Raw genomic sequence first — 24,588 nt, 5'->3', positions numbered from 1 at the left:
CTCTGGTCAGGAATAAAAAGGAGGCGCATGTTAGATATATACAACTGGGATCAAGCGAATCTCTTGAAGAGTATAAGGGGTGAGGGGCATTCTTAACAGTGAAATTGTAGTGACTGTAACAAGGTCAGCTGTGTGAACATCATAGAATGTGACTTCCCTGACTGGGGTTGTTAATTTGGTCCAATCGGGGAGCCCTGGCTGGCAGATATACACAGCAGTGTCAGACATCCTGTTCACTCTGAGAGTGGGCTCTGAGGGAGCTGGATCAGTGTCCAGGATTCTGCCTGTGTAAATAAAGGGGGGCTTGGTCACAGGATACCAGTCTCTGTGGAGTTACTTCAGGAATCAGGAGGGCTAAAAGGGGATATGAGATGACCTTGGCAGATAAGGATAATTCCAGATAATCCAAAGAGATTCCACAAGTACATTAAGAGCAAAAGTATTCGGGAGAGAATAGGGCTCCTTAAAGATCAACCAGGTCATCTATGTGTGGAACCACAGGAGATGGGTGAGGTACTAAATGAATGTTTCACCTCAGGTTTTTATTGTGGAAAAAAGGCTAGAGAACTTGGGGAAATAAATAGTGATGTATTGAAAACAACCCACATTAAATAATAAATGATTCTGTTGAGGAGTTTCTTGCCCCAAGAGTTTTGGGATGAAGATTCTAAAACTGGTTGGGACAGAGTGTCACACTGGTTACATTTGATGGGACAGAAAATTCAACAATTCTATTCTGGGATCAGAATCACCCACTAACTGTACTAACTCACAGCACCAGGGTCCCAGGTTCGATTCCAGTCTAGGGTGACTGTCTGTGTGGAGTTTGCACATTCTCCCCGTGTCTGCGTGGGATTCCTCTGGGTGCTCCGGTTTCCTCCCACAGTCCAAAGTTGTGCCGGTCAGGGTGAATTGGCCAATAGTGTTAGGTGCATTAGTCAGAGGGAAATGGGTCTGGGTGGGTTACTCTTTGGAGGGTCAGAGTGGACTGTTTGGGCTGAAGGGCCTGTTTCCACACTGTAGAGAATCTAATCTAAACTATGCAGAAATACCAGCTTTCCTTTCCTAGGTTAAGTCGGGTGAACTGATTGTGGCAATTCAAGGTTTATGTCTCTTTTACTGACACAGCATTTTATTTCCCAGTGGTGTACACTGTTTACCAAAATGTGCTGTTCACTCTCAGTGACTTGTTCTTCACAGGAACTGTACAAAGAGGTAGAATCCAAACAGTGCGCATATGACAGTGTTTACACAATGATGGAACAATTCCTCAATGACTGCAGAGGTTCAAAGGGATCAAAGACAGAGCACAGGCTCCACACACTACAGCACAAGTGGAACGCAGTTCATCTGAAAATGCAGGAAAGGAAAGTAAGAGGATATTGCTTTCTGAGTGAGATCGAGAGAATGTGTATGTCATGATAATCAGAGAGAGAGAGATGAGGAGAATATGCAGAATAGAAACACATGGTGAAGGGGTAACATTGGGCAGAGATTGCAGATTGGCTGCTGCAGAAAACAGAGAGTATATATAAATGGCTCTTTATTTGATGGGCAGGGTTGGTGAGTGGAATCTGTGGGTCTGTGCTGGAACCTCAAGGAAGGCATTTTGTGAAAAAGATGTCAGGAGGTTTCAGACAGATATAGAGAGGTTAAGTAAGTGGGCAAGAATCTGGCAGTTGGAGTGTAACATGGGAAAACCATGTACAGTAAAGAAATTTCAAACAACAGATGCTGTGTACAGTTACATGGGAAAGATAGGACCAACAACTCCACAGATCCTGGGATGACAAAGGAGATGGAAATTCAGATAAAGAAAAAAATACTGGGATTATGGCAGGTGTCAGGTAGAATACAAAATTGCTGACCAAGAGGAATACAGATGGTTCAGAGCAGAGGTGGGAAACTGGCTAAGAGAAACAGGTGAAACTCCAAGCCCCTTCACCAAATCCCAGCATACACATTCACAGAGACACATACAAGTGGAGTGGAACCGTGGCACCGTGGTTAGCACTGCTGCCTCACAGCACCAGAGACCCGGGTTCAATTCCCGCCTCAGGCAACTGTCCGTGTGGAGTTTGCACATTCTCCCCGTGTCTGGGTGGGTTTCCTCCCACAGTCCAAAAATGCGCAGGTTAAGTGAATTGACGAGACTAAATTGCCCCTAGTGTTAGGTGAAGGGGTAAATGTAGGGGAATGGGTCTGGGTGGGTTACACTTCGGCAGGTCGGTGTGGACTTGTTGGGCCGAAGGGCCTGTTTCCACACTGTAAATAATCTAATCTAAAGTGTGGAGAATACTGGGCAAACACAGGCCCATGGGACCACTCCACAGGCCCTGAGTGATGGGTTTCTTCCACATTCTCTGATCTCCTTGGTTCCAGATTAGTTGAACTCTTTACTGAAGGCACTGGACAATTGATATATTAGCTATTCAGTCACTGGTTAACAGCAATATGGAGTTGGTTAGCTCAGTTGGTTAACAGTAATATGGAGTTGGTTAGTTCAGTTGGTTAACAGCAATATGGGGTTGGTTAGCTCAGTTGGTTAACAGTAATATGGGGTTGGTTAGCTCAGTTGGTTAACAGCAATATGGAGTTGGTTAGCTCAGTTGGTTAACAGCAATATGGGGTTGGTTAGCTCAGTTGGTTAACAGTAATATGGGGTTGGTTAGCTCAGTTGGTTAACAGTAATATGGAGTTGGTTAGTTCAGTTGATTGGCTGAATGGCTTGCAATGCAGAATAACGCCAACAGCATGGGTTCAATTCCTGCACTGGCTGAGGGTACCATGAAGGACTCCTTCTCAATCTCTCCCCCAGCCTAAAACACGGTGACCCTCAGGATAAGCTATGCCAGTTGTCTTGCTTTAATGAGACAGCACCATCATCTGAACAAAGAAAACATGCAGCCCAGGAACAGGCCCTTCGGCCCTCCAAGCCTGAGCCGATCCAAATGTATTGTCTAAACCTGTCGCCCAATTCCTAAGCATCTGTATCCCTCTGCTCTCAAATAGGTCCCCCCCTCCCCCCCCCTTCCCCCCCTCCCCCCGCACCGTCTCCCTTTTTCCTGCTCTCTCCACCCCTGCCCTTTCCCTCTCTCTCATTCTTCCCCTCCCCTTTTATCTCCACCCCACACCTCCCTCCTCTATCTCTCTCATTACACCCCATCTCCCACTTTCTTCACCCAGAGAGTGGGAAGCCTGTGGAAGTCTCTGCCACAGAAAGTGATTGAATTTAAAATACTTGTCACAAAGCTGGTCCTTTTCTCAAGGATACTGTGTCCTTGGATTCTTTCAGAAGGGTCAGAAAACTCCCCCAGTTCCAAGGTGACTAGTTTGGTACAGAGATGAAAAGGATGTTGAGAGCCCTTTTGTTTCTATGTAAACAGATGAGACTTCAGGCCAAAGTGGTCATGTTTTAGCAGTGACCTGTATAATGAAAGGGGAGTGGTCAGCTCTGTAGCTGAGCAGTTCAGTCCAGAGTTAGTTTGAACTTTAGCTGTGGACTGTATGAACAGGCTGCAAAACCTCTCTCTCCTTCTACCCTTCTAACTTCAACCTGTAAGCATGTGTTCCATTTATACTGGGTTTTAAAGGGAGTTTGCTTATTGGGACTGTTGTGTATATTCGGAACAGCATAATTAAGTCTAGTTTGGATAGACTGAGTTCTGTAGGGGTTCTTTATTCTGTTCTTTGTGTTGCATTGTGTAATTTTGTGAATAAACTTTTGTCTGCTTTAAAGCCTAGTAGTCAACCTAGCTAACTTACTCCAGGACCTAAACAAATTACAAAGTAATGGTCTGGGTTGCCTGCTTAAGAATGTTTTGAGTGGTCTGGCCTAATCCATAACAGATTGAATATTTTCATGAAGCAGTTAGATATAGTTCATGGTACTAAAGTGATCAAAGGGTATGGGAGGAATCAGGGACAGGGACATAGCTGTATTTGATAATCAGCTATGATCATATTGAATGGCAGAGTCGGCTTGAGGGGTCAAATGGCCTCGTCCTTCTTCTATTTTCTATGTTTCAATGAACATTGGAGCAGGAGGCCATTCAGCCCCTCGAGCCTGCTCCATGATTTAATATGATCATGGCTGGTCTCATCTCAATCCCAACCACACCTTCCTGCCCACTCTCCTTAACCTTTCAACCTTTACTCATTAAAAATCTATCTGTCTATCTCCTCCTGGCACTCAAAGGGCTGCAGAGGAGGTTCACTAGGTTTATTCTGGAGTTGAGGGGGTTGGTTTATGAGGAGAGACTGAGTAGACTGGGATTATATTCATTGGAATTCAGGAGAATGAGGGGGAATCTGATAGAAACATAAAATAATGAAGGGAATCGATAAGATGGAAGTAGAGAAGATGTTTCCACTGGCAGGTGAAACTAGGACAAGAGGGCACAGCCTCAAGATTAGAGGGAGCAGATTTCTTCACCCAGAGGGTTGTGAAGCTGTGGAGTTCCCTAGCTGGATAGATTTTTGAACAGTAAAGGAATCAAGGGTTCTGGTGAGTGGGTGGGTAAGTGGAGCTGAGGCTATCAAAAGATCACCCATGATCTTATTGAATGGTGGAGCAGGCTCAAAGGGTCAGATGGCCTACTTCTGCTCCTCGTTCTTCTGGACTTACTCAATGTTCCAGCAAGCACCACATTCTAGGGTGTAAATTCAATTCCAACTGGCAAACTGGATCCAAAACTGATTTACAAACAGGAGGCAAAGGGTGATGGCGGAGGGCTGATTTTAATTGGAAGCCTGTGACCAGTGGTCTACAACAGGGATCAGTGCTGGGACTCTTGCTCTTTGCTATGTACATTAACCACTTGGATGTAAATGTGGATGGTATAATTAGTAAGTATGCAGATGACTGGAAAATTGATGGGTGTCGTTGATAGTGAGGAGGATGGTCTCAGGCTACAGTTGAAGAGTGTGAATTAAAATCCCTAGTGTGGAAACAGGCCCTTCAGTCCAACAAGTCCACACTGACCGTCCAAAGAGTAACCCACCCAAACCCATTCTCCTATTTGCCCCTGACACTATGGGCAATTTATCATGGTCAATTGATCCAACCTACATGTCTTTGGATTGTGGGAGGAAACCAGAGCACCCAGAGGAAACCCACGCAGACACGGGGAGAATGTGCAAACTCCACACAGTCAGTCACCTGAGGCTGGAATCGAACCTGTGTCCCTGGCACTGTGAGGCAGCAGTGCTAACCACTGAGCCACAGTGCCGCCCTTCAGCAGAATGCCATTTCGGATGCTGTCCGACCTGCCGTGCTTTTCCAGCGCCACACTCTCGACTCTGATCTCCAGCATCTGCACCCCTCACTTTCTCCTAGGTCTCAGGCAACAGTCTGATATTAATCAGCTGGTAAATTGGGCAGAGCATTGGCAGATGGAATTTTATCCTGAGAAGTGTGAGGCAACAAATTTTGGAAGATATAATAAGGGAAGGATGAATAGTAGCTCCCTGGGGAGCACTGAGGAACAAAGGGACTTTGGTTACAAGTCTGTATTTTTGATTTTTCTGAAAGTGTCAGCACAGGGGGACAGTATGGCGAAGGCATGTGGGTTGCTTGCTTTCATTAACTGGGGTGTAGAGTGTTGGAGCAGGGAAGTCTGCTTACAATTTTAAAACGCATTTGCTTAGGGCACAGATCAAAAACTCCTTCTGATGGCCACATATCAGAAGGACTGGAGAGGGTGTAGAATTTTCATCAGCATGTTGCCTGGGATGGAAGCCTCAGTTATGAGGGGAGACTGGATAGACTGGGACTGTTCTCCTTGGAGCAGAGGAGGCTGAGGGGCAGCATTGAGGCATTATAATTGTGAAAACCTTTTCCCCATTGCAGATGTGTCAAAGAGCAGAGGGCAACAGTTTAAGGTGAGGAGGAAGTGGTTATGAGGAGATCTGAAAAAGAATGTTCTCACCCAGAGGGTGGTGGATATATGGACCGTGCTGACTGAGAGGGTAGTGGATATATGGACCGTACTGACTGAGAGGGTGGTGGATATATGGACCGTGCTGACTGAGAGGGTGGTGGATATATGGTCCGTGCTGACTGAGAGGGTGGTGGATATATGGACCGTGCTGACTGAGAGGGTGGTGGATATATGGACCGTGCTGACTGAGAGGGTAGTGGATATATGGTCCGTGCTGACTGAGAGGGTAGTGGATATATGGACCGTGCTGACTGAGAGGGTGGTGGATATATGGACCGTGCTGACTGAGAGGGCGGTGGATATATGGACCGTGCTGACTGAGAGGGCGGTGGATATATGGACCGTGCTGACTGAGAGGGTGGTGGATATATGGTCCGTGCTGACTGAGAGGGTGGTGGATATATGGACCGTGCTGACTGAGAGGGTGGTGGATATATGGACCGTGCTGACTGAGAGGGCGGTGGATATATGGACCGTGCTGACTGAGAGGGTGGTGGATATATGGACCGTGCTGACTGAGAGGGTGATGGATATATGGTCCGTGCTGACTGAGAGGGTGGTGGATATATGGACCGTGCTGACTGAGAGGGTGGTGGATATATGGACCGTGCTGACTGAGAGGGTGGTGGATATATGGATCGTGTTGACTGAGAGGGTAGTGGAGATATGGACCGTGCAGACTGAGAGGGTGGTGGATATATGGACCGTGCTGACTGAGAGGGTGGTGGATATATGGACCGTGCTGACTGAGAGGGCGGTGGATATATGGACCGTGCTGACTGAGAGGGTGGTGGATATATGGTCCGTGCTGTCTGAGAGGGTGGTGGATATATGAACCGTGCTGACTGAGAGGGTGGTGGATATATGGACCGTGCTGACTGAGAGGGTAGTGGATATATGGTCCGTGCTGACTGAGAGGGTGTTGGATATATGAACCGTGCTGACTGAGAGGGTGGTGGATATATGGACCGTGCTGACTGAGAGGGTGGTGGATATATGGACCGTGCTGACTGAGAGGGTAGTGGATATATGGACCGTGCTGACTGAGAGGGTGGTGGCTATATGGACCATGCTGACTGAGAGGGTGGTGGATATATGGACCATGCTGACTGAGAGGGTGGTGGATTTATGGACCGTGCTGTCTGAGAGGGTGGTGGATATATGGACCATGCTGACTGAGAGGGTGGTGGATATATGGACCGTGCTGACTGAGAGGGTGGTGGAGGCAGGTACTCTCACAACATTGAAGAACTATCTGGATGAGAGTTTAACATGCCAGGGTGTAGTAGGCTCTGGACCAAGTGCAGGTAAATGGGATTAGTGTTGGTTGGTTAACATGGCACAGTGGGCTGAAGGGCTTGTTTCTATACTGTATAACTCTGCCAATCCTCCACAACCCCCACCCTGTCTTCCTATTCCTGTCTCTCCCTGATTACCCTTTCTGTTAGGTTGACCATGAAAGAATTGATCATATATAAACTGTGTTTTGATTGGTTTAAATTGCCAGGTGAGACTATCTGAACGAGTAACCTTGGAGACTCAATTCCATAGCAACGCCCAGGAGCTGATTGGCTGGATAGAAGATGCCATGAACGTGTTGAATAAGGCTCCAGCTCCGAGTCTGATCCAGGAGTCCATCACAATACAGATCCAGGATCACCAGGTGACCTGTCCTGGGAGAAACACAGTCCATTCCACCTCCCCATCACACTGTGGCCAAGTGTTATCTGATGGCACAGAATCACCCTGGGGTGGGTTCAGTATTAAAGGACAACACTCCATTCACTTTCTCTATTAGCCACTGAACTAGAATGCTGGCTTTGTGTAATATATGCACAAGGACTCTCAACTCCCTTGATGAAGCAACTTCCTCCAGTCTTTAAATAATATTCAACTCCTCTATTCTTCCTGCCAAAGTGCATAAGCTCACATTTCACCACATTATGCCCCATCTGCTACACGGTTCCCATTCGTTTAACCTGTCTATATCTGTCCACAAACCATGTGTTATCCTCATCGCTTACCTTCCCACCTAATCTTGTGTCACTCACAGACTTTGTGAGTGCACATTTACCTCTGTCTTCATACAGATTAGAAATAATTGTGGGCTGAGCACTGACCCTGTGGGACTCCACTATTTACAGGTTGCTATCCTGGAGATTCCATCTTATCCCCACTCTCCGTTTTCTTGTAGTTAGCCAATCCTCTCTCCATGCTAATATATTATCCCCCAACACCGTGTGCTCTTTCTTTGTACCACATGGGTTAACAGGACACTGGCGCCTGAACAGTCACTATCTTAGAGGCAGTGATCAGGTACAGTGAGTGCAGGGATCGGGTGCAGGGATCAGGTGGAGTGGCACTGTGGCTCAGTGGTTAGCACTGCTGCCTCACAGCCCCAGGGACCCGGTTCTATTTCAGCCTCAGGTGACTGTCTATGTGGAGTGTGCACGTTCTCCCTGTGTCTGTGTGGGTTTCCTCCGGGTGCTCCAATTTTCTCCCAGGCCAGGTGAATTGACCAGGCTAAATTGCCCACAGTGTTAGCTGCATTAGCCAGAGGGAAATGGGTCTGGGTGGGTTACTGTTCAGAGGGTCGGTGTGGACTTGTTGGGCTGAAGGGCCTGTTTCCACGCTGTAGGGAATCTAATCTAATCTAGATAGTGAGTGTGGGGATTAGGTACAGAAATCGGGTACATGGATTGGGTAGCGATGCAGTTGTGTGTGTAATGGCTGCCATCTCTCTCTCTCTCTCTCTGTAGCGGTTCAGCAGTGATGTAGCCTTGCACTCTGCACAGCTGAACACCCTGGAACAATGCTCAGAGCCTCTGAGGGATTGCAGCAGCAAGCAGCATCGCTGTCTCATTCAGAACGTGATGGGCACCGTACGGGAGAAATGGGCAAAACTTACACAGTGTACCAGCCAACGAGAGCAGTCTCTCCAGGAGGCCAGAAAACATGCCCAACAGGTAATACACTGTAGTGTTTCCCTCCTCCTCGAACCAAAAAAAAGCAGAGGGGTAGAGAGATGTGCTATTCCAAAACTGTTGGTAGTAGAATAAGAAGTAAGGCCCTGGCTTGAGAGGGTTCAGCCAGCAGCAGATCAGCAATAAGTGCAGGTAAGCTCAGGGAAAGTCCTTTCACTTTCCTTTTTAGACTTTAAGATGGCACTTAGGGCAGTCACACGTTCCTCCTGCAGGATGTGGGAGCTCAGGTTAACTTCCATCATCCCTGATGACTACACGTGTGTGGGAAGTGCACCCAGCTGCAGCTCCTGGGAGACCGTGAGGGGGAGCTGGAGCTGGGTGCACTCAGGATCATCGAACATAGAAAAGTACAGCACAGAACATTTCCTTTGGCCCACGATGTTGTGCCGAGGATTAATCCTAATGTAAAATATAGTAACTTAACCTACGCACCCGTCAACTCACTGCTATCCATGTGCATGTCCAGCACTCGCTTAAATGTCCCCAATGACTCTGCTTCCACCACCACCGCTGGCAACACATTCCATGCATTCACAACTCTCTGCGTAAAGAACCTACCTCTGACATCACCTCTATAACTTTCTCCTAATATCTTCAAGCTATGACTTCTCGCACCAGTCAATCCTGCCCTGGGGGAAAGTCTCTGGCTATTGACTCTATCTATTCCTCTTATTATTTTGTACACCTCGATCAGGTCTGCTCTCTTCCTCCAGAGAGAAAAGTCAGAGCTTTGTCAACCTTTCTTCATAAGACAAGCCCTCCAGTCCAGGCAGCATCCTGCTAAACCTTCTTTGCACCCTCTCCAAAGCCTGTATCTTTCTTATAGTAGGGCGACCAGAACTGGACACAATATTCCAAGTGTGGTCTCACCAGGGACTCGTAGAGCTGTAGCAAAACCTCACGGCTCTTAAACCCTGTTAATGAAAGCCAAAACACCATATGCTTTCTAAACAACCCTATCCACTTGGGTGGCAACTTTGAGGGATCTATGTACTTGCACACCCAGATCCCTCTGTTCCTCCACACTGCCAAGAATCCTGTCTTTAATCCTATATTCAGCATTCGAGTTCAACCTTCCAAAATGCATCACTTCACATTTATCCAGGTTGAACTCCATCTGCCATTTCTCAGCCCAGCTCTGCATCCCGTCTATGTCTCGCTGCAGCCTGCAGTAGCCCTCGATACTATCGATGATACCTCCAACCTTTGTGTCATCTGCAAAATTACTAACCCACCCCTCAACCTCCTCATCCAAGTCATTTATAAAAACTACAAAGAGCAGAGAACCCTGCGAGACCCCATTCAACACTGACCTCCAGGCAGAATACTTTTCATCTACAACCACTCTCTGCCTTCTGTCAGCCAACCGATTTCTGAAATTCCAAACCCATGTCTCCATTATGCCCCCAACATCATAGCCCCATGTACTGATCCATGCTCTAAGTTTATCATTCTTTCTTCTGATACTCCTTGAGTTAAAGCAGACACACTTTAACGATCCCTTTGTTTCATTGCGTGAGAAACCTTCCCGATAGATTCACTACATCCTACCACTGTCCTGTCTGCAACTGACCCCCTCTCAGACATGTGGCTCCGATTCCCACCCCCCTGCCAAACTAGTTTAAACCCTTCCGAATCGCACGAGCAAATCTCCCACCCAGGACATTTGTGCCCCTCCAGTTCAGGTGCAACCCGTCCTTCATGTACAGGTCCCACCTTCCCCAGAAGGTATCCCAATGGTCTAGGTATCTGAAGCCCTCCCTCCTGCACCAGCCTCACAGCCACGTGTTAAGCTACATTTGCTGACTGTTCCTCATCTCACTATCTCGTGGCACCGGTAGCAAACCCGAGATCACTACTCTACTCGTCCTGCTCTTCAGCTTCCAACCTAACGCTCTGTAGTCACTTTTCAGATCCTCAATCCCTTTCCTGGCTGTATCATTGGTGCCGATATGTACCACGATTTCTGGCTGGTCCCCCTCCCCCTTTAGAATCTTGTAGACCCGATCGGCGACATCCCGGACCCTGGCACCAGGGAGGCAACGTACCTTCCGGGAGTCCCGTTCCTGACCACAAAATCTCCTGTCAATCCGTCTAACTATTGAGTCCCCTATTACTAGCGCTTTTCTATTTCCCACCCTTCCCTTCTGAGCCACAGTGCCAGGCTCAGTGCCAGAGACCTGACAACCATGGCTTACCCCTGGCAGGCTGACTCCACCAGCAGTATCCAAAACGGTATACTTATTGCTGAGGGGAACGGCCACAGGGGATCTCTGCTCTGACCATCGGTTCCCTTTCGTCCCCGTGACAGTAATCCAGCTGTCCTTATCTTGTATCTGGGGAGTGATCACTTCCCTGTCCATCCTCTCAATTTCCCCCTCAGACTCCCGGATGATCCATAGTTCATCCAGCTCCAGCTCCAGTTCCCCAACTCAGTTTTCGAGGAGCTGGAGTTGGGCGCACTTCCCGCAAATGTCCCTCACCTGCCACATTCTGCAGGAGGAACACGCAACTACCCTGACATCCATATCCCGATATTCTGAAAGCCCGCGCAGAACTAAACAAAGGAAGAGAAGGAAAAAAAAAGAGAAACCTGAAAACTTACCTAGTTTACAGACTCTTAGTAAGGTTAGAGGAGGTGGGTAGGAGGGAGGCCCTATGGTGTAGGGTTGAAAATGTGTTGCTGGAAAAGCGCAGCAGGTCAGGCAGCATCCAAGGAGCAGGAGAATCGACGTTCTTCAGGAAGAAGGGCTCATGCCCGAAACGTCGATTCTCTTGTTCCTTGGATGCTGCCTGACCTGCTGCGCTTTTCCAGCAACACATTTTTCAGCTCTGATATCCAGCATCTGCAGTCCTCACTTTCTCCTATGGTGTAGGGTCTCAGGTTTAGATCTCACCCACTTAAAAACTCCCCAGAAGTCCTTCGTTCCTCCCTCGCACCTCTCCGCAAATGTAGATAAGTGTGAGGTCTTGCATTTTGGAAAGTCAAATCAAGGTAGGAATTTCACGGTGAATGGTAGGGCCTTAAGGAATGTCATGGAACAGAGGGACCTTGGAGTTCAGGTTCACAGTTCTCTGAAAGTGGTGTCCCAGATAGACAGGGCAATGATGAAGGCTTTTGGTAGACTGGCTCTTATCAGTCAGGTCATTGAGTATAGAAGTTGGGAAGTTATGTTGCTGTTATCCAGGATGTTGGTGAGACCACGCTTGGAGTATTGCGTTCAGCTTTGGTCACCTTGTTGTAGGAAGGACGTTACTAATCTAGAAAGAACGCAGAAGAAATTTACAAGGATATTGTCTGGACTCCATGGTCTGAGTTTTAGGGAGAGGTTGGACAAGCTAGGACATTTTCCTTTCGAGCGTAGGAGACTGAGGGGGGAACATTATAGAGATGTATAAGATCATGAAAGGCCGGGATAGGGTGAATGCACTCAGTCTTTTTCCCAGGGTTGGGGAATCGAGGACTAGAGGTCATCAGTTTAAGGTGAGAGGGGAAAGAATAAAAGGCAACCCAAGGGACAACTGTTTTTACACAGAGGGTGCCAGAGGAAGTGGTTGAGGCGGGTACATTAATAACATTTAAAAGGCATTTGGACATAGACATGGATAGGAAAGGTTTACAAGGATATGGAGAAAGTGAGGACTGTAGATGCTGGAGTCAGAGTCGAAGTGTGTGGTGCTGGAAAAGCACAGCCGGTCAGGCAGCATCCAAGGAGCAGGAGAATCAGGCAGAAGCCCTTCATCAGGGCCAAGTGCAGGGAAATGGGGCTAGCGTGGATGGATGTTTTGGTCGGCATGGATCCATTTGGACCAAAAGGCCTGTCTCCATGCTGTAGGATTCTGACTGTATGATCCCTCTGAGTTTCCTAGTGTCCTGCCATTCACTGAGTACTCCCTTCGCTTGTTCCTTCTTCCAAGTGCATCACTTCACTTTTATAGTCATAGTGATGTACAGCACGGAAACAGACCCTTCGGTCCAACCTGTCCATGCCGACCAGACATCCCAACCCAATCTAGTTCCCACCTGCCAGCACTCGGCCCATATCCCTCCAAACCCTTCCTATTCATATACCCATCCAAATGCCTCTTAAATGTTGCAATTGTACCAGCCTCCACCACTTCCTCTGGCAGCTCATTCCATACACATACCACCCTCTGCGTGAAAACGTTGCCCCTTAGGTCTCTTTTATATCTTTCCCTTCTCACCCTAAACCTATGCCCTCTAGTTCTGGACTCCCCGACCCCAGGGAAAATACTTTGTCTATTTATCCTATCCATGCCCCTCACGATTTTATAAACCTCTATAAAGTCACCCCTCAGCCTCTGACGCTCCAGGGAAAACAGCCCCAGCCTGTTCAGCCTCTCCCTGTAGCTCAGATCCTCCAACCCTGGCAACATCCTTGTAAATCTTTTCTGAACCCTTTCAAGTTTCACAACATCTTTCCGATAGGAAGGAGACCAGAATTACACGCAATATTCCAACAGTGGCCTAACCAATGTCCTGTACAGCCGCAACATGACCTCCCAACTCCTGTACTCAATACTCTGACCAATAAAGGAAAGCATACCAAACGCCTTCTTCACTATCCTATCTACCTGCGACTTCACTTTCAAGGAGCTATGAACCTGCACTCCAAGGTCTCTTTGTTGAGCAACACTCCCTAGGACCTTACCATTAAGTGTATAAATCCTGCTAAGATTTGCTTTCCCAAAATGCAGCACCTCACATTTATCTGAATTAAACTCCATCTGCCACTTCTCAGCCCATTGGCCCATCTGGTCCAGATCCTGTTGTAATCTGAGGTAACCCTCTTCGCTGTCCACTACACCTCCAATTTTGGTGTCATCTGCAAACTTACTAACTGTACCTCTTATGCTCGCATCCAAATCATTTATGTAAATGACAAAAAGTAGAGGGCCCAGCACCGATCCTTGTAGCACTCCACTGGTCACAGGCCACCAGTCTGAAAAACAACTCTCCACCACCACCCTCTGTCTTCTACCTTTGAGCCAGTTCTGTATCCAAATGGCTAGTTCTCCTTGTATTCTATGAGATCGAACCTTGCTAACCAGTGTCCCATGGGGAACCTTGTCGAATGCCTTACTGAGGTCCATATAGATCACATCTACTGCTCTGCCCTCATCAATCTTCTTTGTTAGTTCTTCAAAAAACTCAATCAAGTTTGTGAGACATGATTTTCCACAGACAAAGCCATGTTGACTATCCCTAATTAGTTGCTGGAAAAGCGCAGCAGGTCAGGCAGCATCAAAGGAGAAGGAGAATCGACGTTTCAGGCATAAGCCCTTCTTCAGGCTTATGCCCGAAACGTCGATTCTCCTTCTCCTTGGATGCTGCCTGACCTGCTGCGCTTTTCCAGCAACACATTTTTAAGCTCTGATCCCTAGCATCTGCGTCCTCACTTTCTCCTATCCCTAATCAATCCTTGCCTTTCCAAATACATGTACATCCTGTCCCTCAGGATTCCCTCCAACAACTTGCCCACCACCAACATCAGGCTCACCGGTCTATAGTTCCCTGGATTGTCCTTACCGCCCTTCTTAAACAGTGGCACCACGTTAGCCAACCACCAGTCTTCCGGCACCTCACCTGTGACTATCGATGATACAAATATCTCAGCAAAAGGCCCAGCAATCACTTCTCTGGCTTCCCACACAGTTCTCGGGTGCACCTGATCAGGTCCTGGGATTTATCCACCTTTAACCGTTTCAAGACATCCAGCACTTCCTCCTCTGTAATCTGGACATTTTGCAAGCTGTCACCATCTATTTCCCTACAGTCTATATCTTCCATATCCTTTTCCACAGTAAATACTGATGCAAAATATTCATTTAGTATCTCCCCCATTTTCTGTGGCTCCACACAAAGGCTGCCTTGCTGATCTTTGAGGGGCCCTATTCTCTTCCTAGTTACCCTTTTGTCCTTAATGTATTTGTAAAAACCCTTTGGATTCTCCTTAATTCTATTTGTCAAAGCTATCTCATGTCCCCGTTTTGCCCTCCTGATTTCCCTCATAAGTATACTCCTACTGCCTTTATACTCTTCTAAGGATTCACTCGATCTATCCTGTTTATACCTGACATATGCTTCCTTCTTTTTCTTAACCAAACCCTCAATTTCTTTAGTCATCCAGCATTCCCTATAGTTACCAGCTTTCCCTTTCACCCTGACAGGAATATACTTTCTCTGGATTCTTGTTATCTCATTTCTGAAGGCTTCCCATTTTCCAGCCTCCAATCAGCTTTCGAAAGTTCTTGCCTAATACCCTCAAAATTGGCCTTTAACAGAATAAATTCCATCTGTCACTGATCTGTCCACCTGACCAATCTGTTTATCAATTTAAAAGTCACAGCAACTGCTGCAGGAAAAGTAACCAGTTAATTTGACTGGAGTTTTTTTCTACTGCAGAGAAGAGGCAGCTTCTGCTGGGGAGAACAGCATACCCTCCTGTTTGTGTGTGTATGTCTCTCTCTCTCTCTCTCTCTCTGTGTCAGTGAGCCTGTAACTTGTTTCTAGGGCCAACCCGCTCCGTTAGCTGGGATCCATAGGTCTCACTTGTGAACAACTCTCTAGCTCCTGATTGGCTGTACACTGCAGGATCCCATCACCTCAAAACACACAGTTGACAAGATGAGGAAGCAAATTCCTCACTGTGAAATGATGCAGCAGCTCAGGGTAAATTTCTGTGACTAACAACAGATTTTTTTGATCCTTGTGGCTCTGTTTTTAAAGGCAGGGAAAAAAAAAACAGACACCGAGCTTACAGTGCACTTCATAAATATCATCATATTCCCTTTAACATCAGGCTGGAGAATGCTCTCATCCTCTGTGAAACTCAGATCATTTCTCACAAACCCCAGACTGAGTGGGAATGGAAGCTGCACTAAGTACTATGGCAGTGATAACATGATAGAACATAGAACATAGAAGAATACAGCGCAGTACAGGCCCTTTGGCCCTCGATGTTGCGCCGATCCAAGCCCACCTAACCTATACTAACCCACTATCCTCCATATACCTATCCAATGCCCGCTTAAATGCCCATAAAGAGGGAGAGTCCACCACTGCTACTGGCAGGGCATTCCATGAACTTACGACTCGCTGAGTGAAGAACCTACCCCTAACTTCAGTCCTATATCTACCCCCCCTTAATTTAAAGCTATGCCCCCTTGTAATACCCGACTCCATACGCGGGAAAAGGTTCACACTGTCAACCCTATCTAACCCCCTAATCATCTTGTACACCTCAATCAAGTCACCCCTAAACCTTCTTTTCTCTAATGAAAACAGCCCCAAGTGTCTCAGTCTTTCCTCATACGATCTTCCTTCCATACCAGGCAACATCCTGGTAAACCTCCTCTGCACCCGTTCCAGTGCCTCCACATCCTTCCTATAGTATGGCGACCAAAACTGCACTCAATATTCCAGATGCGGCCGCACCAGAGTCTTATACAACTGCATCATGACCTCAGGACTCCGGAACTCAATTCCTCTACCAATAAAAGCCAGTACGCCATATGCCTTCCTCACTGCACTATTTACCTGGGTGGCAACTTTCAGAGATCTGTGTACATGGACACCAAGATCCCTCTGCTCATCCACACTACCAAGTATCCGACCATTAGCCCAGTACCCCATCTTTTTGTTATTCTTCCCAAAGTGAATCACCTCACACTTAGCTACATTGAATTCCATTTGCCACCTTTCTGCCCAGCTCTGCAGCTTCTCTATATCCTGCTGTAACCTGCCACATCCTTCCTCACTGTCAACAACTCCTCCGACTTTCGTATCATCCGCAAACTTGCTCACCCAACCTTCTAACCCCTCTTCCAGGTCATTTATAAAAATGACAAACAGCAATGGTCCCAAAACAGATCCTTGCGGAACACCGCTAGTGACGGCACTCCATGAAGAAACTTTGCCATCAACTACTACCCTCTGTCTTCTTCCATCCAGCCAATTCCTAATCCAAACCTCCAACTCACCCTCAATGCCATATCTCCGTATTTTCTGCAGTAGCCTACCATGGGGAACCTTATCAAACGCCTTACTAAAATCCATATATACCACATCTACCGCTTTCCCCTCATCAACCTCCTTCGTCACCTTTTCAAAGAATTCAATAAGGTTTGTGAGGCACGACCTGCCTCACAATGATGAGATTGTAACTGGCTAATGCGGTTTGCAGTGCAGATTGGATGGACCAAATGGCCCCCTCCTGCATCATATCAATTCTATGATTCTGTGTTAACCCTGCCCCCATTCTTGTTGAGAATTGGACTGTTTGACCCTGTGATGCTTGTCTTTGCAGTTCAGTGAGTCAAGGAAGATGCTACAAAGTTGGATGGATGAAGTGGATCAGCATCTAGAGGCTCAGAAGGACATTGCTGTCGACAACAATGACATTAAACAGCAGCTCACCCAGCAACAGGTCAGCATCACAGAAAGTTGCCATAATCACATCGGGCTGTCGCTCACTACGGACGGAGATGACAGGTGATGGTTTAATCTGAGGGTCACCACACCTCACACAAAGGCAGAGGTTCAAGGAGAGTCTTTCATGGAAATGAATCCTTTATGGCTGGCACGGTGGCTCAGTGGTTAGCACTGCTGCCTCAGAGCGCCAGGGACTCAGGTTCAATTCCAGCCTTGAGTAACTGTCTGTGTGGAGTGTGCACATTCTCCCTGTGTCTGCGTGGGTTTCCCCTGGATTCTTCGGTTTCCTCCCACAGTCACAAAGATGTGCAGGTGAGGTGAATTGGCCATGCTAAATTGCCCATAGTGTGAGGTGCAGGAGTCAGGGGTAAATTTGGATAAGGGATGGGTCTGGGTGGGTTACTCTTCAGAGGGTCAGTGTGGACTTGTTGGGCCAAATGGCCTGTTTCCATAGTGTAGAGAATCTAATCTAATCTCAGTTGGTGGAAGAACAAAGAAAGTTTACAGCCCAAGAACAGGCCCTTCAGCCCTCCAAGCCTGAGCCGATCCAAATCCACTGACTAAACCTGTTGCCCAATTCCTAAGCATTTGTATCCCTCTGCTCCCCACCTACTCATGCATCTGACCAGACACATCTTAAATGAATCTAACGTGTCTGCCTCTACCACCTCTGCTGGCAACGCGTTCCAGACACCCACCACCCTCTGTGTGAGGTACTTGCTGCGTGCATCCCCCTTAAACTTTCCACCTCTCACCTTGAAAGCATGACCCCTCGTTATTGAATCCTTTACCCTGGGCAAAAGCTTGTCTCTATCCACCCTGTCTATACCCTTCGTGATTTTGTAAACCTCAGTCAGGTCTCCCCTCAATCTCCTTTTTTCTAGTGAAAATAAACCTAACCTACTCAGCCTCTCTTCATAGCTAGCACCTTCCATACCAGGCAACATCTTCGTAAACCTTCTCTGCATCCTCTCCAAAGCGTCCACATCCTATTGGTAATGTGGCGACCAGAACTGTACACAGTATTCTAAATGCGGCCAAACCAATGTCTTGTACAATTTTAACATGACCTGCCAGCTCTTATACTCAATACCCCGTCCAATTAAGGCAAGCATACCATATGCCTTCTTGACCACTCTTTCCACCTGTGCAGCAACCTTCAGGAAAAATGGACCTGATTAAATTGATTGGAATATGGGCAATAACACTGAACAACTTGCAATGATAGAGCAATTGATTTTTTTTCTGGTGAAACTATCACTCACCAACTGACAAGAAATCATAGAATCAAATAATGATCCAGCCAAGGGGAAGGACAATCAGATCATCAACCCTGTGTTTATGTAAGAGATGGCCAATTGGCTCCCCAAAGCCTATCTATCAACCACAAGGTATCACGTTCACTCCCCTTCTGAACTTTTCACTCCCCAAGCACCCCGTTCACTTTCCGTGTGCCCCGTTCACTTTCCGTGTGCCCCATTCACTCCATGTGCCCCGTTCACTTTCCGTGTGTCCTGTTCACTTTCCGTGTGCCCCGTTCACTTTCCATGTGCCCCGTTCACTTTCCGTGTGTCCCATTCACTTTCCGTGTGCCCAGTTCACTTTCCACGTGTCCCGTTCACTTTCCATGTGTCCCGTTCACTTTGCGTGTGCCCAGTTCACTTTCCACGTGTCCCGTTCACTTTCCATGTGTCCCGTTCACTTTGCGTGTGCCCAGTTCACTTTCCACGTGTCCCGTTCACTTTCCATGTGTCCCGTTCACTTTGCGTGTGCCCAGTTCACTTTCCACGTGTCCCGTTCACTTTCCATGTGCCCGTTCACTTTCCGTGTGCCCACTTTCCGTGTGCCCAGTTCACTTTCCATGTGTCCCGTTCACTTTCCGTGTGCCCCGTTCACTTTGTGTGCGCGCTGTTCACTTTCCGTGTGCCCCATTCACTTGGCATGTGCCCAATTCACTCCGTGTGCCCCATTCACTTTCCGTGTGCCCCGTTCACTCCATGTGCCATGTTCACTTTCCATGTGCCCCATTCACACCATGTGCCCCGTTCACTTTCCGTGTGCCCCGTTCACTTAGCGTGTGCACCGTTCACTTTCCATGTACCCAGTACACTTTGCGTGTGCCCTGTTCACTCCGTGTGCCCCGTTCACTCCGTGTGCCCCATTCACTTTGCGTGTGCCCCGTTCTCTTTCCATGTGCCACGTTCACTCTGTGTGCGCGGTTCACTTTGCATGTGCCCCGTTCACTTTGCGTGTGACCCGTTCACTCCGTGTGTCCTATTCACTTTGCGTGTGTCTCATTCACTTTGCGTGTGCCCCATTCACTTTGCGTGTACCCTGTTCGTTTTGGGTGTACCCTGTTCACTCCATGTGCCCCGTTCACTCCGTGTGCCCCGTTCACTCTGTGTGCCCCATTCACTTTCAGTGTGTCCCATTCACTTTCCATGTGCCCCATTCACTTTCCGTGTGCCCCATTCACTTTGCGTGTGCCCCGTTCACTTTCCATGTGCCCTGTTCACTCCATGTGCCCTGTTCACTCCATGTGTCCCTTTCACGTTCCATGTGCTCTGTTCACTCCCTGTGCCCCGTTCACTCCGTGTGCCCCGTTCACTTTCCGTGTGCCCCATTCACTTTCCGTGTGCCCCATTCACTTTCCGTGTGCCCCGTTCACTCTGTGTGCCCCATTCACTCTGTGTGCCTGGTTCACTTTGCGTGTGCCCCCGCTTACTTTCCGTGCGCCCCGTTCTCTTCCCATTTGCCCTGTTCACTTTCCATGTGCCCCGTTCACTCCGTGTGCCCCGTTCACTCTGTGTGCCTGGTTCACTTTGCGTGTGCCCCGTTTACTTTCCGTGTGCCCCGTTCGCTTTGTGTGTGCCCCGTTCACTTTCTGTGTGTCCCGTTCACTCCGTGTGCCCCGTTCACTTTCTGTGTGTCCCGTTCACTCCGTGTGCCCCGTTCACTTTGCGTGTGCCCTGTTCACTCCATGTGCCCTGTTCATTTTCCGTGTGCCCCATTCACTTTGCGTGTGCCCCGTTCACTCCGTGTGCCCTGTTCACTCCATGTACCCCGTTTACTTTGCGTCTGCCCCGTTCACTTTGCGTGTGCCCTGTTCACTCCGTGTGCCCCATTCACTTTCCGTGTTTCCTGTTCACTTTCCGTGTGCCCCATTCACTTTCCGTGTGCCCTGTTTACTTTCGGTGTGCCCCGTTTACTTTCCATGTGCCCCGTTAACTTTGCGTGTTCCCCGTTCACTTTCCGTGTTTCCTGTTCACTTTGCGTGTGCCCTATTCACTTTCCGTGTGCCCATGTTCACTCCATGTGCCCTGTTTACACCGTCTGCCCTGTTTACTTTCCGTGTGCCCCATTCACTTTCCGTGTGCCCCGTTCACTTTGTGTGTGCCCCGTTCACTTTCTGTGTGTCCTGTTCACTCCGTGTGCCCTGTTCATTTTCCGTGTGCCCCGTTCACTTTCTGTGTGTCCCGTTCACTCCGTGTGCCCCATTCACTTTACGTGTGCCCCGTTCACTCTGTGTGCCCTGTTCACTTTCCGTGTGCCCCATTCGCTTTGTGTGTGCCCTGTTTACTTTCGGTGTGCCCCGTTTACTTTCCATGTGCCCCGTTAACTTTGCGTGTTCCCCGTTCACTTTCCGTGTTTCCTGTTCACTTTGCGTGTGCCCTATTCACTTTCCGTGTGCCCATGTTCACTCCATGTGCCCTGTTTACACCGTCTGCCCTGTTTACTTTCCGTGTGCCCCATTCACTTTCCGTGTGCCCCATTCACTTTCTGTGTTTCCTGTTCACTTTCCGTGTGCCCCATTCACTTTCCGTGTGCCCCGTTCACTTTGTGTGTGCCCCGTTCACCTTCTGTGTGTCCTGTTCACTCCGTGTGCCCCATTCACTTTACGTGTGCCCCGTTCACTCTGTGTGCCCTGTTCACTTTCCGTGTGCCCCGTTCACTTTCTGTGTGTCCCGTTCACTCCGTGTGCCCCATTCACTTTACGTGTGCCCCATTCACTCTGTGTGCCCCGTTCACTTTGCGTGTGCCCTGTTCACTCCGTGTGCCCTGTTCATTTTCCGTGTGCCCCATTCACTTTACGTGTGCCCCGTTCACTCCGTGTGCCCCATTCACTTTGCGTGTGCCCTGTTCACTCCGTGTGCCCTGTTCATTTTCCGTGTGCCCCATTCACTTTACGTGTGCCCCGTTCACTCTGTGTGCCCCATTCACTTTGCGTGTGCCCTGTTCACTCCGTGTGCCCTGTTCATTTTCCGTGTGTCCCATTCACTTTACGTGTGCCCCGTTCACTCCGTGTGCCCCATTCACTTTCCGTGTGCCCTGTTTACTTTCGGTGTGCCCCGTTTACTTTCCATGTGCCCCGTTAACTTTGCGTGTTCCCCGTTCACTTTCCATGTTTCCTGTTCACTTTGCGTGTGCCCCATTCACTTTCCGTGTGCCCCGTTCACTTTGCGTGTGCCCCGTTCACTCCGTGTGCCCCATTCACTTTCCGTGTTTCCTGTTCACTTTCCGTGTGCCCCATTCACTTTCCGTGTGCCCTGTTTACTTTCGGTGTGCCCCGTTTACTTTCCATGTGCCCCGTTCACTTTGCGTGTGCCCCGTTCACTTTCCGTGTTTCCTGTTCACTTTGCGTGTGCCCCATTCATATTCCGTGTGCCCATGTTCACTCCGTGTGCCCTGTTTACACCGTCTGCCCTGTTTGCTTTCCGTGTGCCCCATTCACTTTCCGTGTGCCCCATTCACTTTCCGTGTGCCCCATTCACTTTCTGTGTTTCCTGTTCACTTTCCGTGTGCCCCATTCACTTTCCGTGTGCCCCGTTCACTTTCCGTGTGCCCAGTTCACTTTCCACGTGTCCCGTTCACTTTCCATGTGTCGCGTTCACTTTGCGTGTGCCCAGTTCACTTTCCACGTGTCCCGTTCACTTTCCGTGTGCCCGTTCACTTTCCGTGTGCCCACTTTCCGTGTGACCAGTTCACTTTCCATGTGTCCCGTTCACTTTCCGTGTGCCCCGTTCACTTTGTGTGTGCCCAATTCACTCCGTGTGCCCCATTCACTTTCCGTGTGCCCCGTTCACTCCATGTGCCCTGTTCACATTCCATGTGCCCCATTCACACCATGTGCCCCGTTCACTTTCCGTGTGCACCGTTCACTTTCCATGTACCCAGTTCACTTTGCGTGTGCCCTGTTAACTCCGTGTGCCCCGTTCACTCCGTGTGCTCCATTCACTTTCCGTGTGCCCTGTTTACTTTCGGTGTGCCCCGTTTACTTTCCATGTGCCCCGTTAACTTTGCGTGTTCCCCGTTCACTTTCCATGTTTCCTGTTCACTTTGCGTGTGCCCTATTCACTTTCCGTGTGCCCATGTTCACTCCATGTGCCCTGTTTACACCGTCTGCCCTGTTTACTTTCCGTGTGCCCCATTCACTTTCCATGTGCCCCATTCACTTTCCGTGTGCCCCATTCACTTTCCGTGTGCCCCATTCACTTTCTGTGTTTCCTGTTCACTTTCCGTGTGCCCCATTCACTTTCCGTGTGCCCCGTTCACTTTGTGTGTGCCCCGTTCACTTTCTGTGTGTCCCGATCACTCCGTGCGCCCCGTTCACTTTCCGTGTGCCCTGTTCACTCCGTGTGCCCTGTTCATTTTCCGTGTGCCCCGTTCACTTTGTGTGTGCCCCGTTCACTTTCTGTGTGTCCCGTTCACTCCGTGTGCCCCATTCACTTTACGTGTGCCCCGTTCACTCTGTGTGCCCTGTTCACTTTCCGTGTGCCCCATTCGCTTTGTGTGTGCCCCGTTCACTTTCCGTATGCCCCGTTCACTCTGTGTGCCCCGTTCACTTTGCGTGTGCCCTGTTCACTCCGTGTGCCCTGTTCATTTTCCGTGTGCCCCATTCACTTTACGTGTGCCCCGTTCACTCCGTGTGCCCCATTCACTTTGCGTGTGCCCTGTTCACTCCGTGTGCCCTGTTCATTTTCCGTGTGCCCCATTCACTTTGCGTGTGCCCCGTTCACTCCGTGTGCCCTGTTCACTCCATGTGCCCTGTTTACTTCCCGTGTGCCCCGTTCACTTTGCGTGTGCCCCGTTCACTTTGCGTGTGCCCCGTTCATTCCGTGTGCCCCATTCACTTTCCGTGTTTCCTGTTCACTTTCCGTGTGCCCATTCACTTTCCGTGTGCCCCGTTTACTTTCCGTGTACCCCGTTCACTTTGCGTGTGCCCCGTTCACTTTGCGTGTGCCCCGTTCACATTCCGTGTGCCCGTGTTCACTCTGTGTGGCCTGTTCACACCGTGTGCCCTGTTTACTTTCCGTGTGCCCCATTCACTTTCCGTGTGCCCCATTCACTTTCCATGTGCCCCATTCACTTTCCGTGTGCCCCGTTTACTTTCCGTGTGCCATGTTCATTTTCCGTGTGCCCCATTCACTTTACGTGTGCCCCGTTCACTCCGTGTGCCCCGTTCACTTTCCGTGTGCCCCATTTACTCTCCGTGTGCCCCGTTCACTTTGCGTGTGCCCCGTTCACTTTGCGTGTGCCCCGTTCACTCCGTGTGCCCCGTTCACTTTCCATGTTTCCTGTTCACTTTCCGTGTGCCCCATTCACTTTCCGTGTGCCCCGTTTACTTTCCGAGTGCCCCGTTTGCTTTCCATGTGCCCCGTTCACTTTCCGTGTTTCCTGTTCACTTTCCGTGTGCCCCGTTCACTTTCCGTGTTTCCTGTTCACTTTCCATGTGCCCCATTCACTTTCCGTGTGCCCATGTTCACTTCGTGTGCCCCATTCACTCCGTGTGCCCCATTCACTTTCCGTGTGCCCCATTCACTTTGCATGTACCCGTTCACTTTGCGTGTGCCCCGTTCAGTCCGTGTATCCTATTCACTTTCTGTGTGGCCCATTCACTTTCCATGTGCCCCATTCACTTTCCGTGTGCCCCATTCACTTTGCATGTACCCGTTCACTTTGCGTGTGCCCCGTTCAGTCTGTGTGTCCTATTCACTTTCCGTGTGCCCCATTTACTCTCCGTGTGCCCCGTTCACTTTCCGTGTTTCCTGTTCACATTCCGTGTGCTCTGTTCACTCCGTGTGCCCCGTTCACTCTGTGTACCCCGTTTACTTTCCATGTGCCCCATTCACTTTCCGTGTGCCCCATTCACTTTGCGTGTGCTCTGTTCACTCCGTGTGCCCCGTTCACTCCGTGTGCCCCATTCACT

General features: G+C 49.0%; 1 protein-coding gene across 1 annotated transcript in view; it reads left to right on the top strand.

Moving 5' to 3' along the window:
• The window catches only part of LOC148148469 (microtubule-actin cross-linking factor 1, isoforms 6/7-like), a 157,424-nt gene that overhangs the window by 36,003 nt on the left and 96,833 nt on the right, over window positions 1-24,588 (top strand). The window contains exons 7-10 of the mRNA XM_087993184.1: window positions 1,201-1,371; window positions 7,450-7,605; window positions 8,702-8,908; window positions 17,257-17,376. Of these exons, the coding sequence (XP_087849310.1) occupies window positions 1,201-1,371; window positions 7,450-7,605; window positions 8,702-8,908; window positions 17,257-17,376 (654 nt within the window). The remainder of the gene's footprint in view (window positions 1-1,200; window positions 1,372-7,449; window positions 7,606-8,701; window positions 8,909-17,256; window positions 17,377-24,588) is intronic.

This window comes from Chiloscyllium plagiosum, unplaced genomic scaffold (genome assembly GCF_037043375.1).
Source record: "Chiloscyllium plagiosum isolate Xiang-an unplaced genomic scaffold, Cpla_swu_hap1 HiC_scaffold_12, whole genome shotgun sequence".
In the NCBI taxonomy this organism is placed as follows: Eukaryota; Metazoa; Chordata; class Chondrichthyes; order Orectolobiformes; family Hemiscylliidae; genus Chiloscyllium; species Chiloscyllium plagiosum.
The sequence above is the reverse complement of the archived record's forward strand: the minus strand, read 5'-3'. Positions and strand labels throughout refer to the sequence as shown.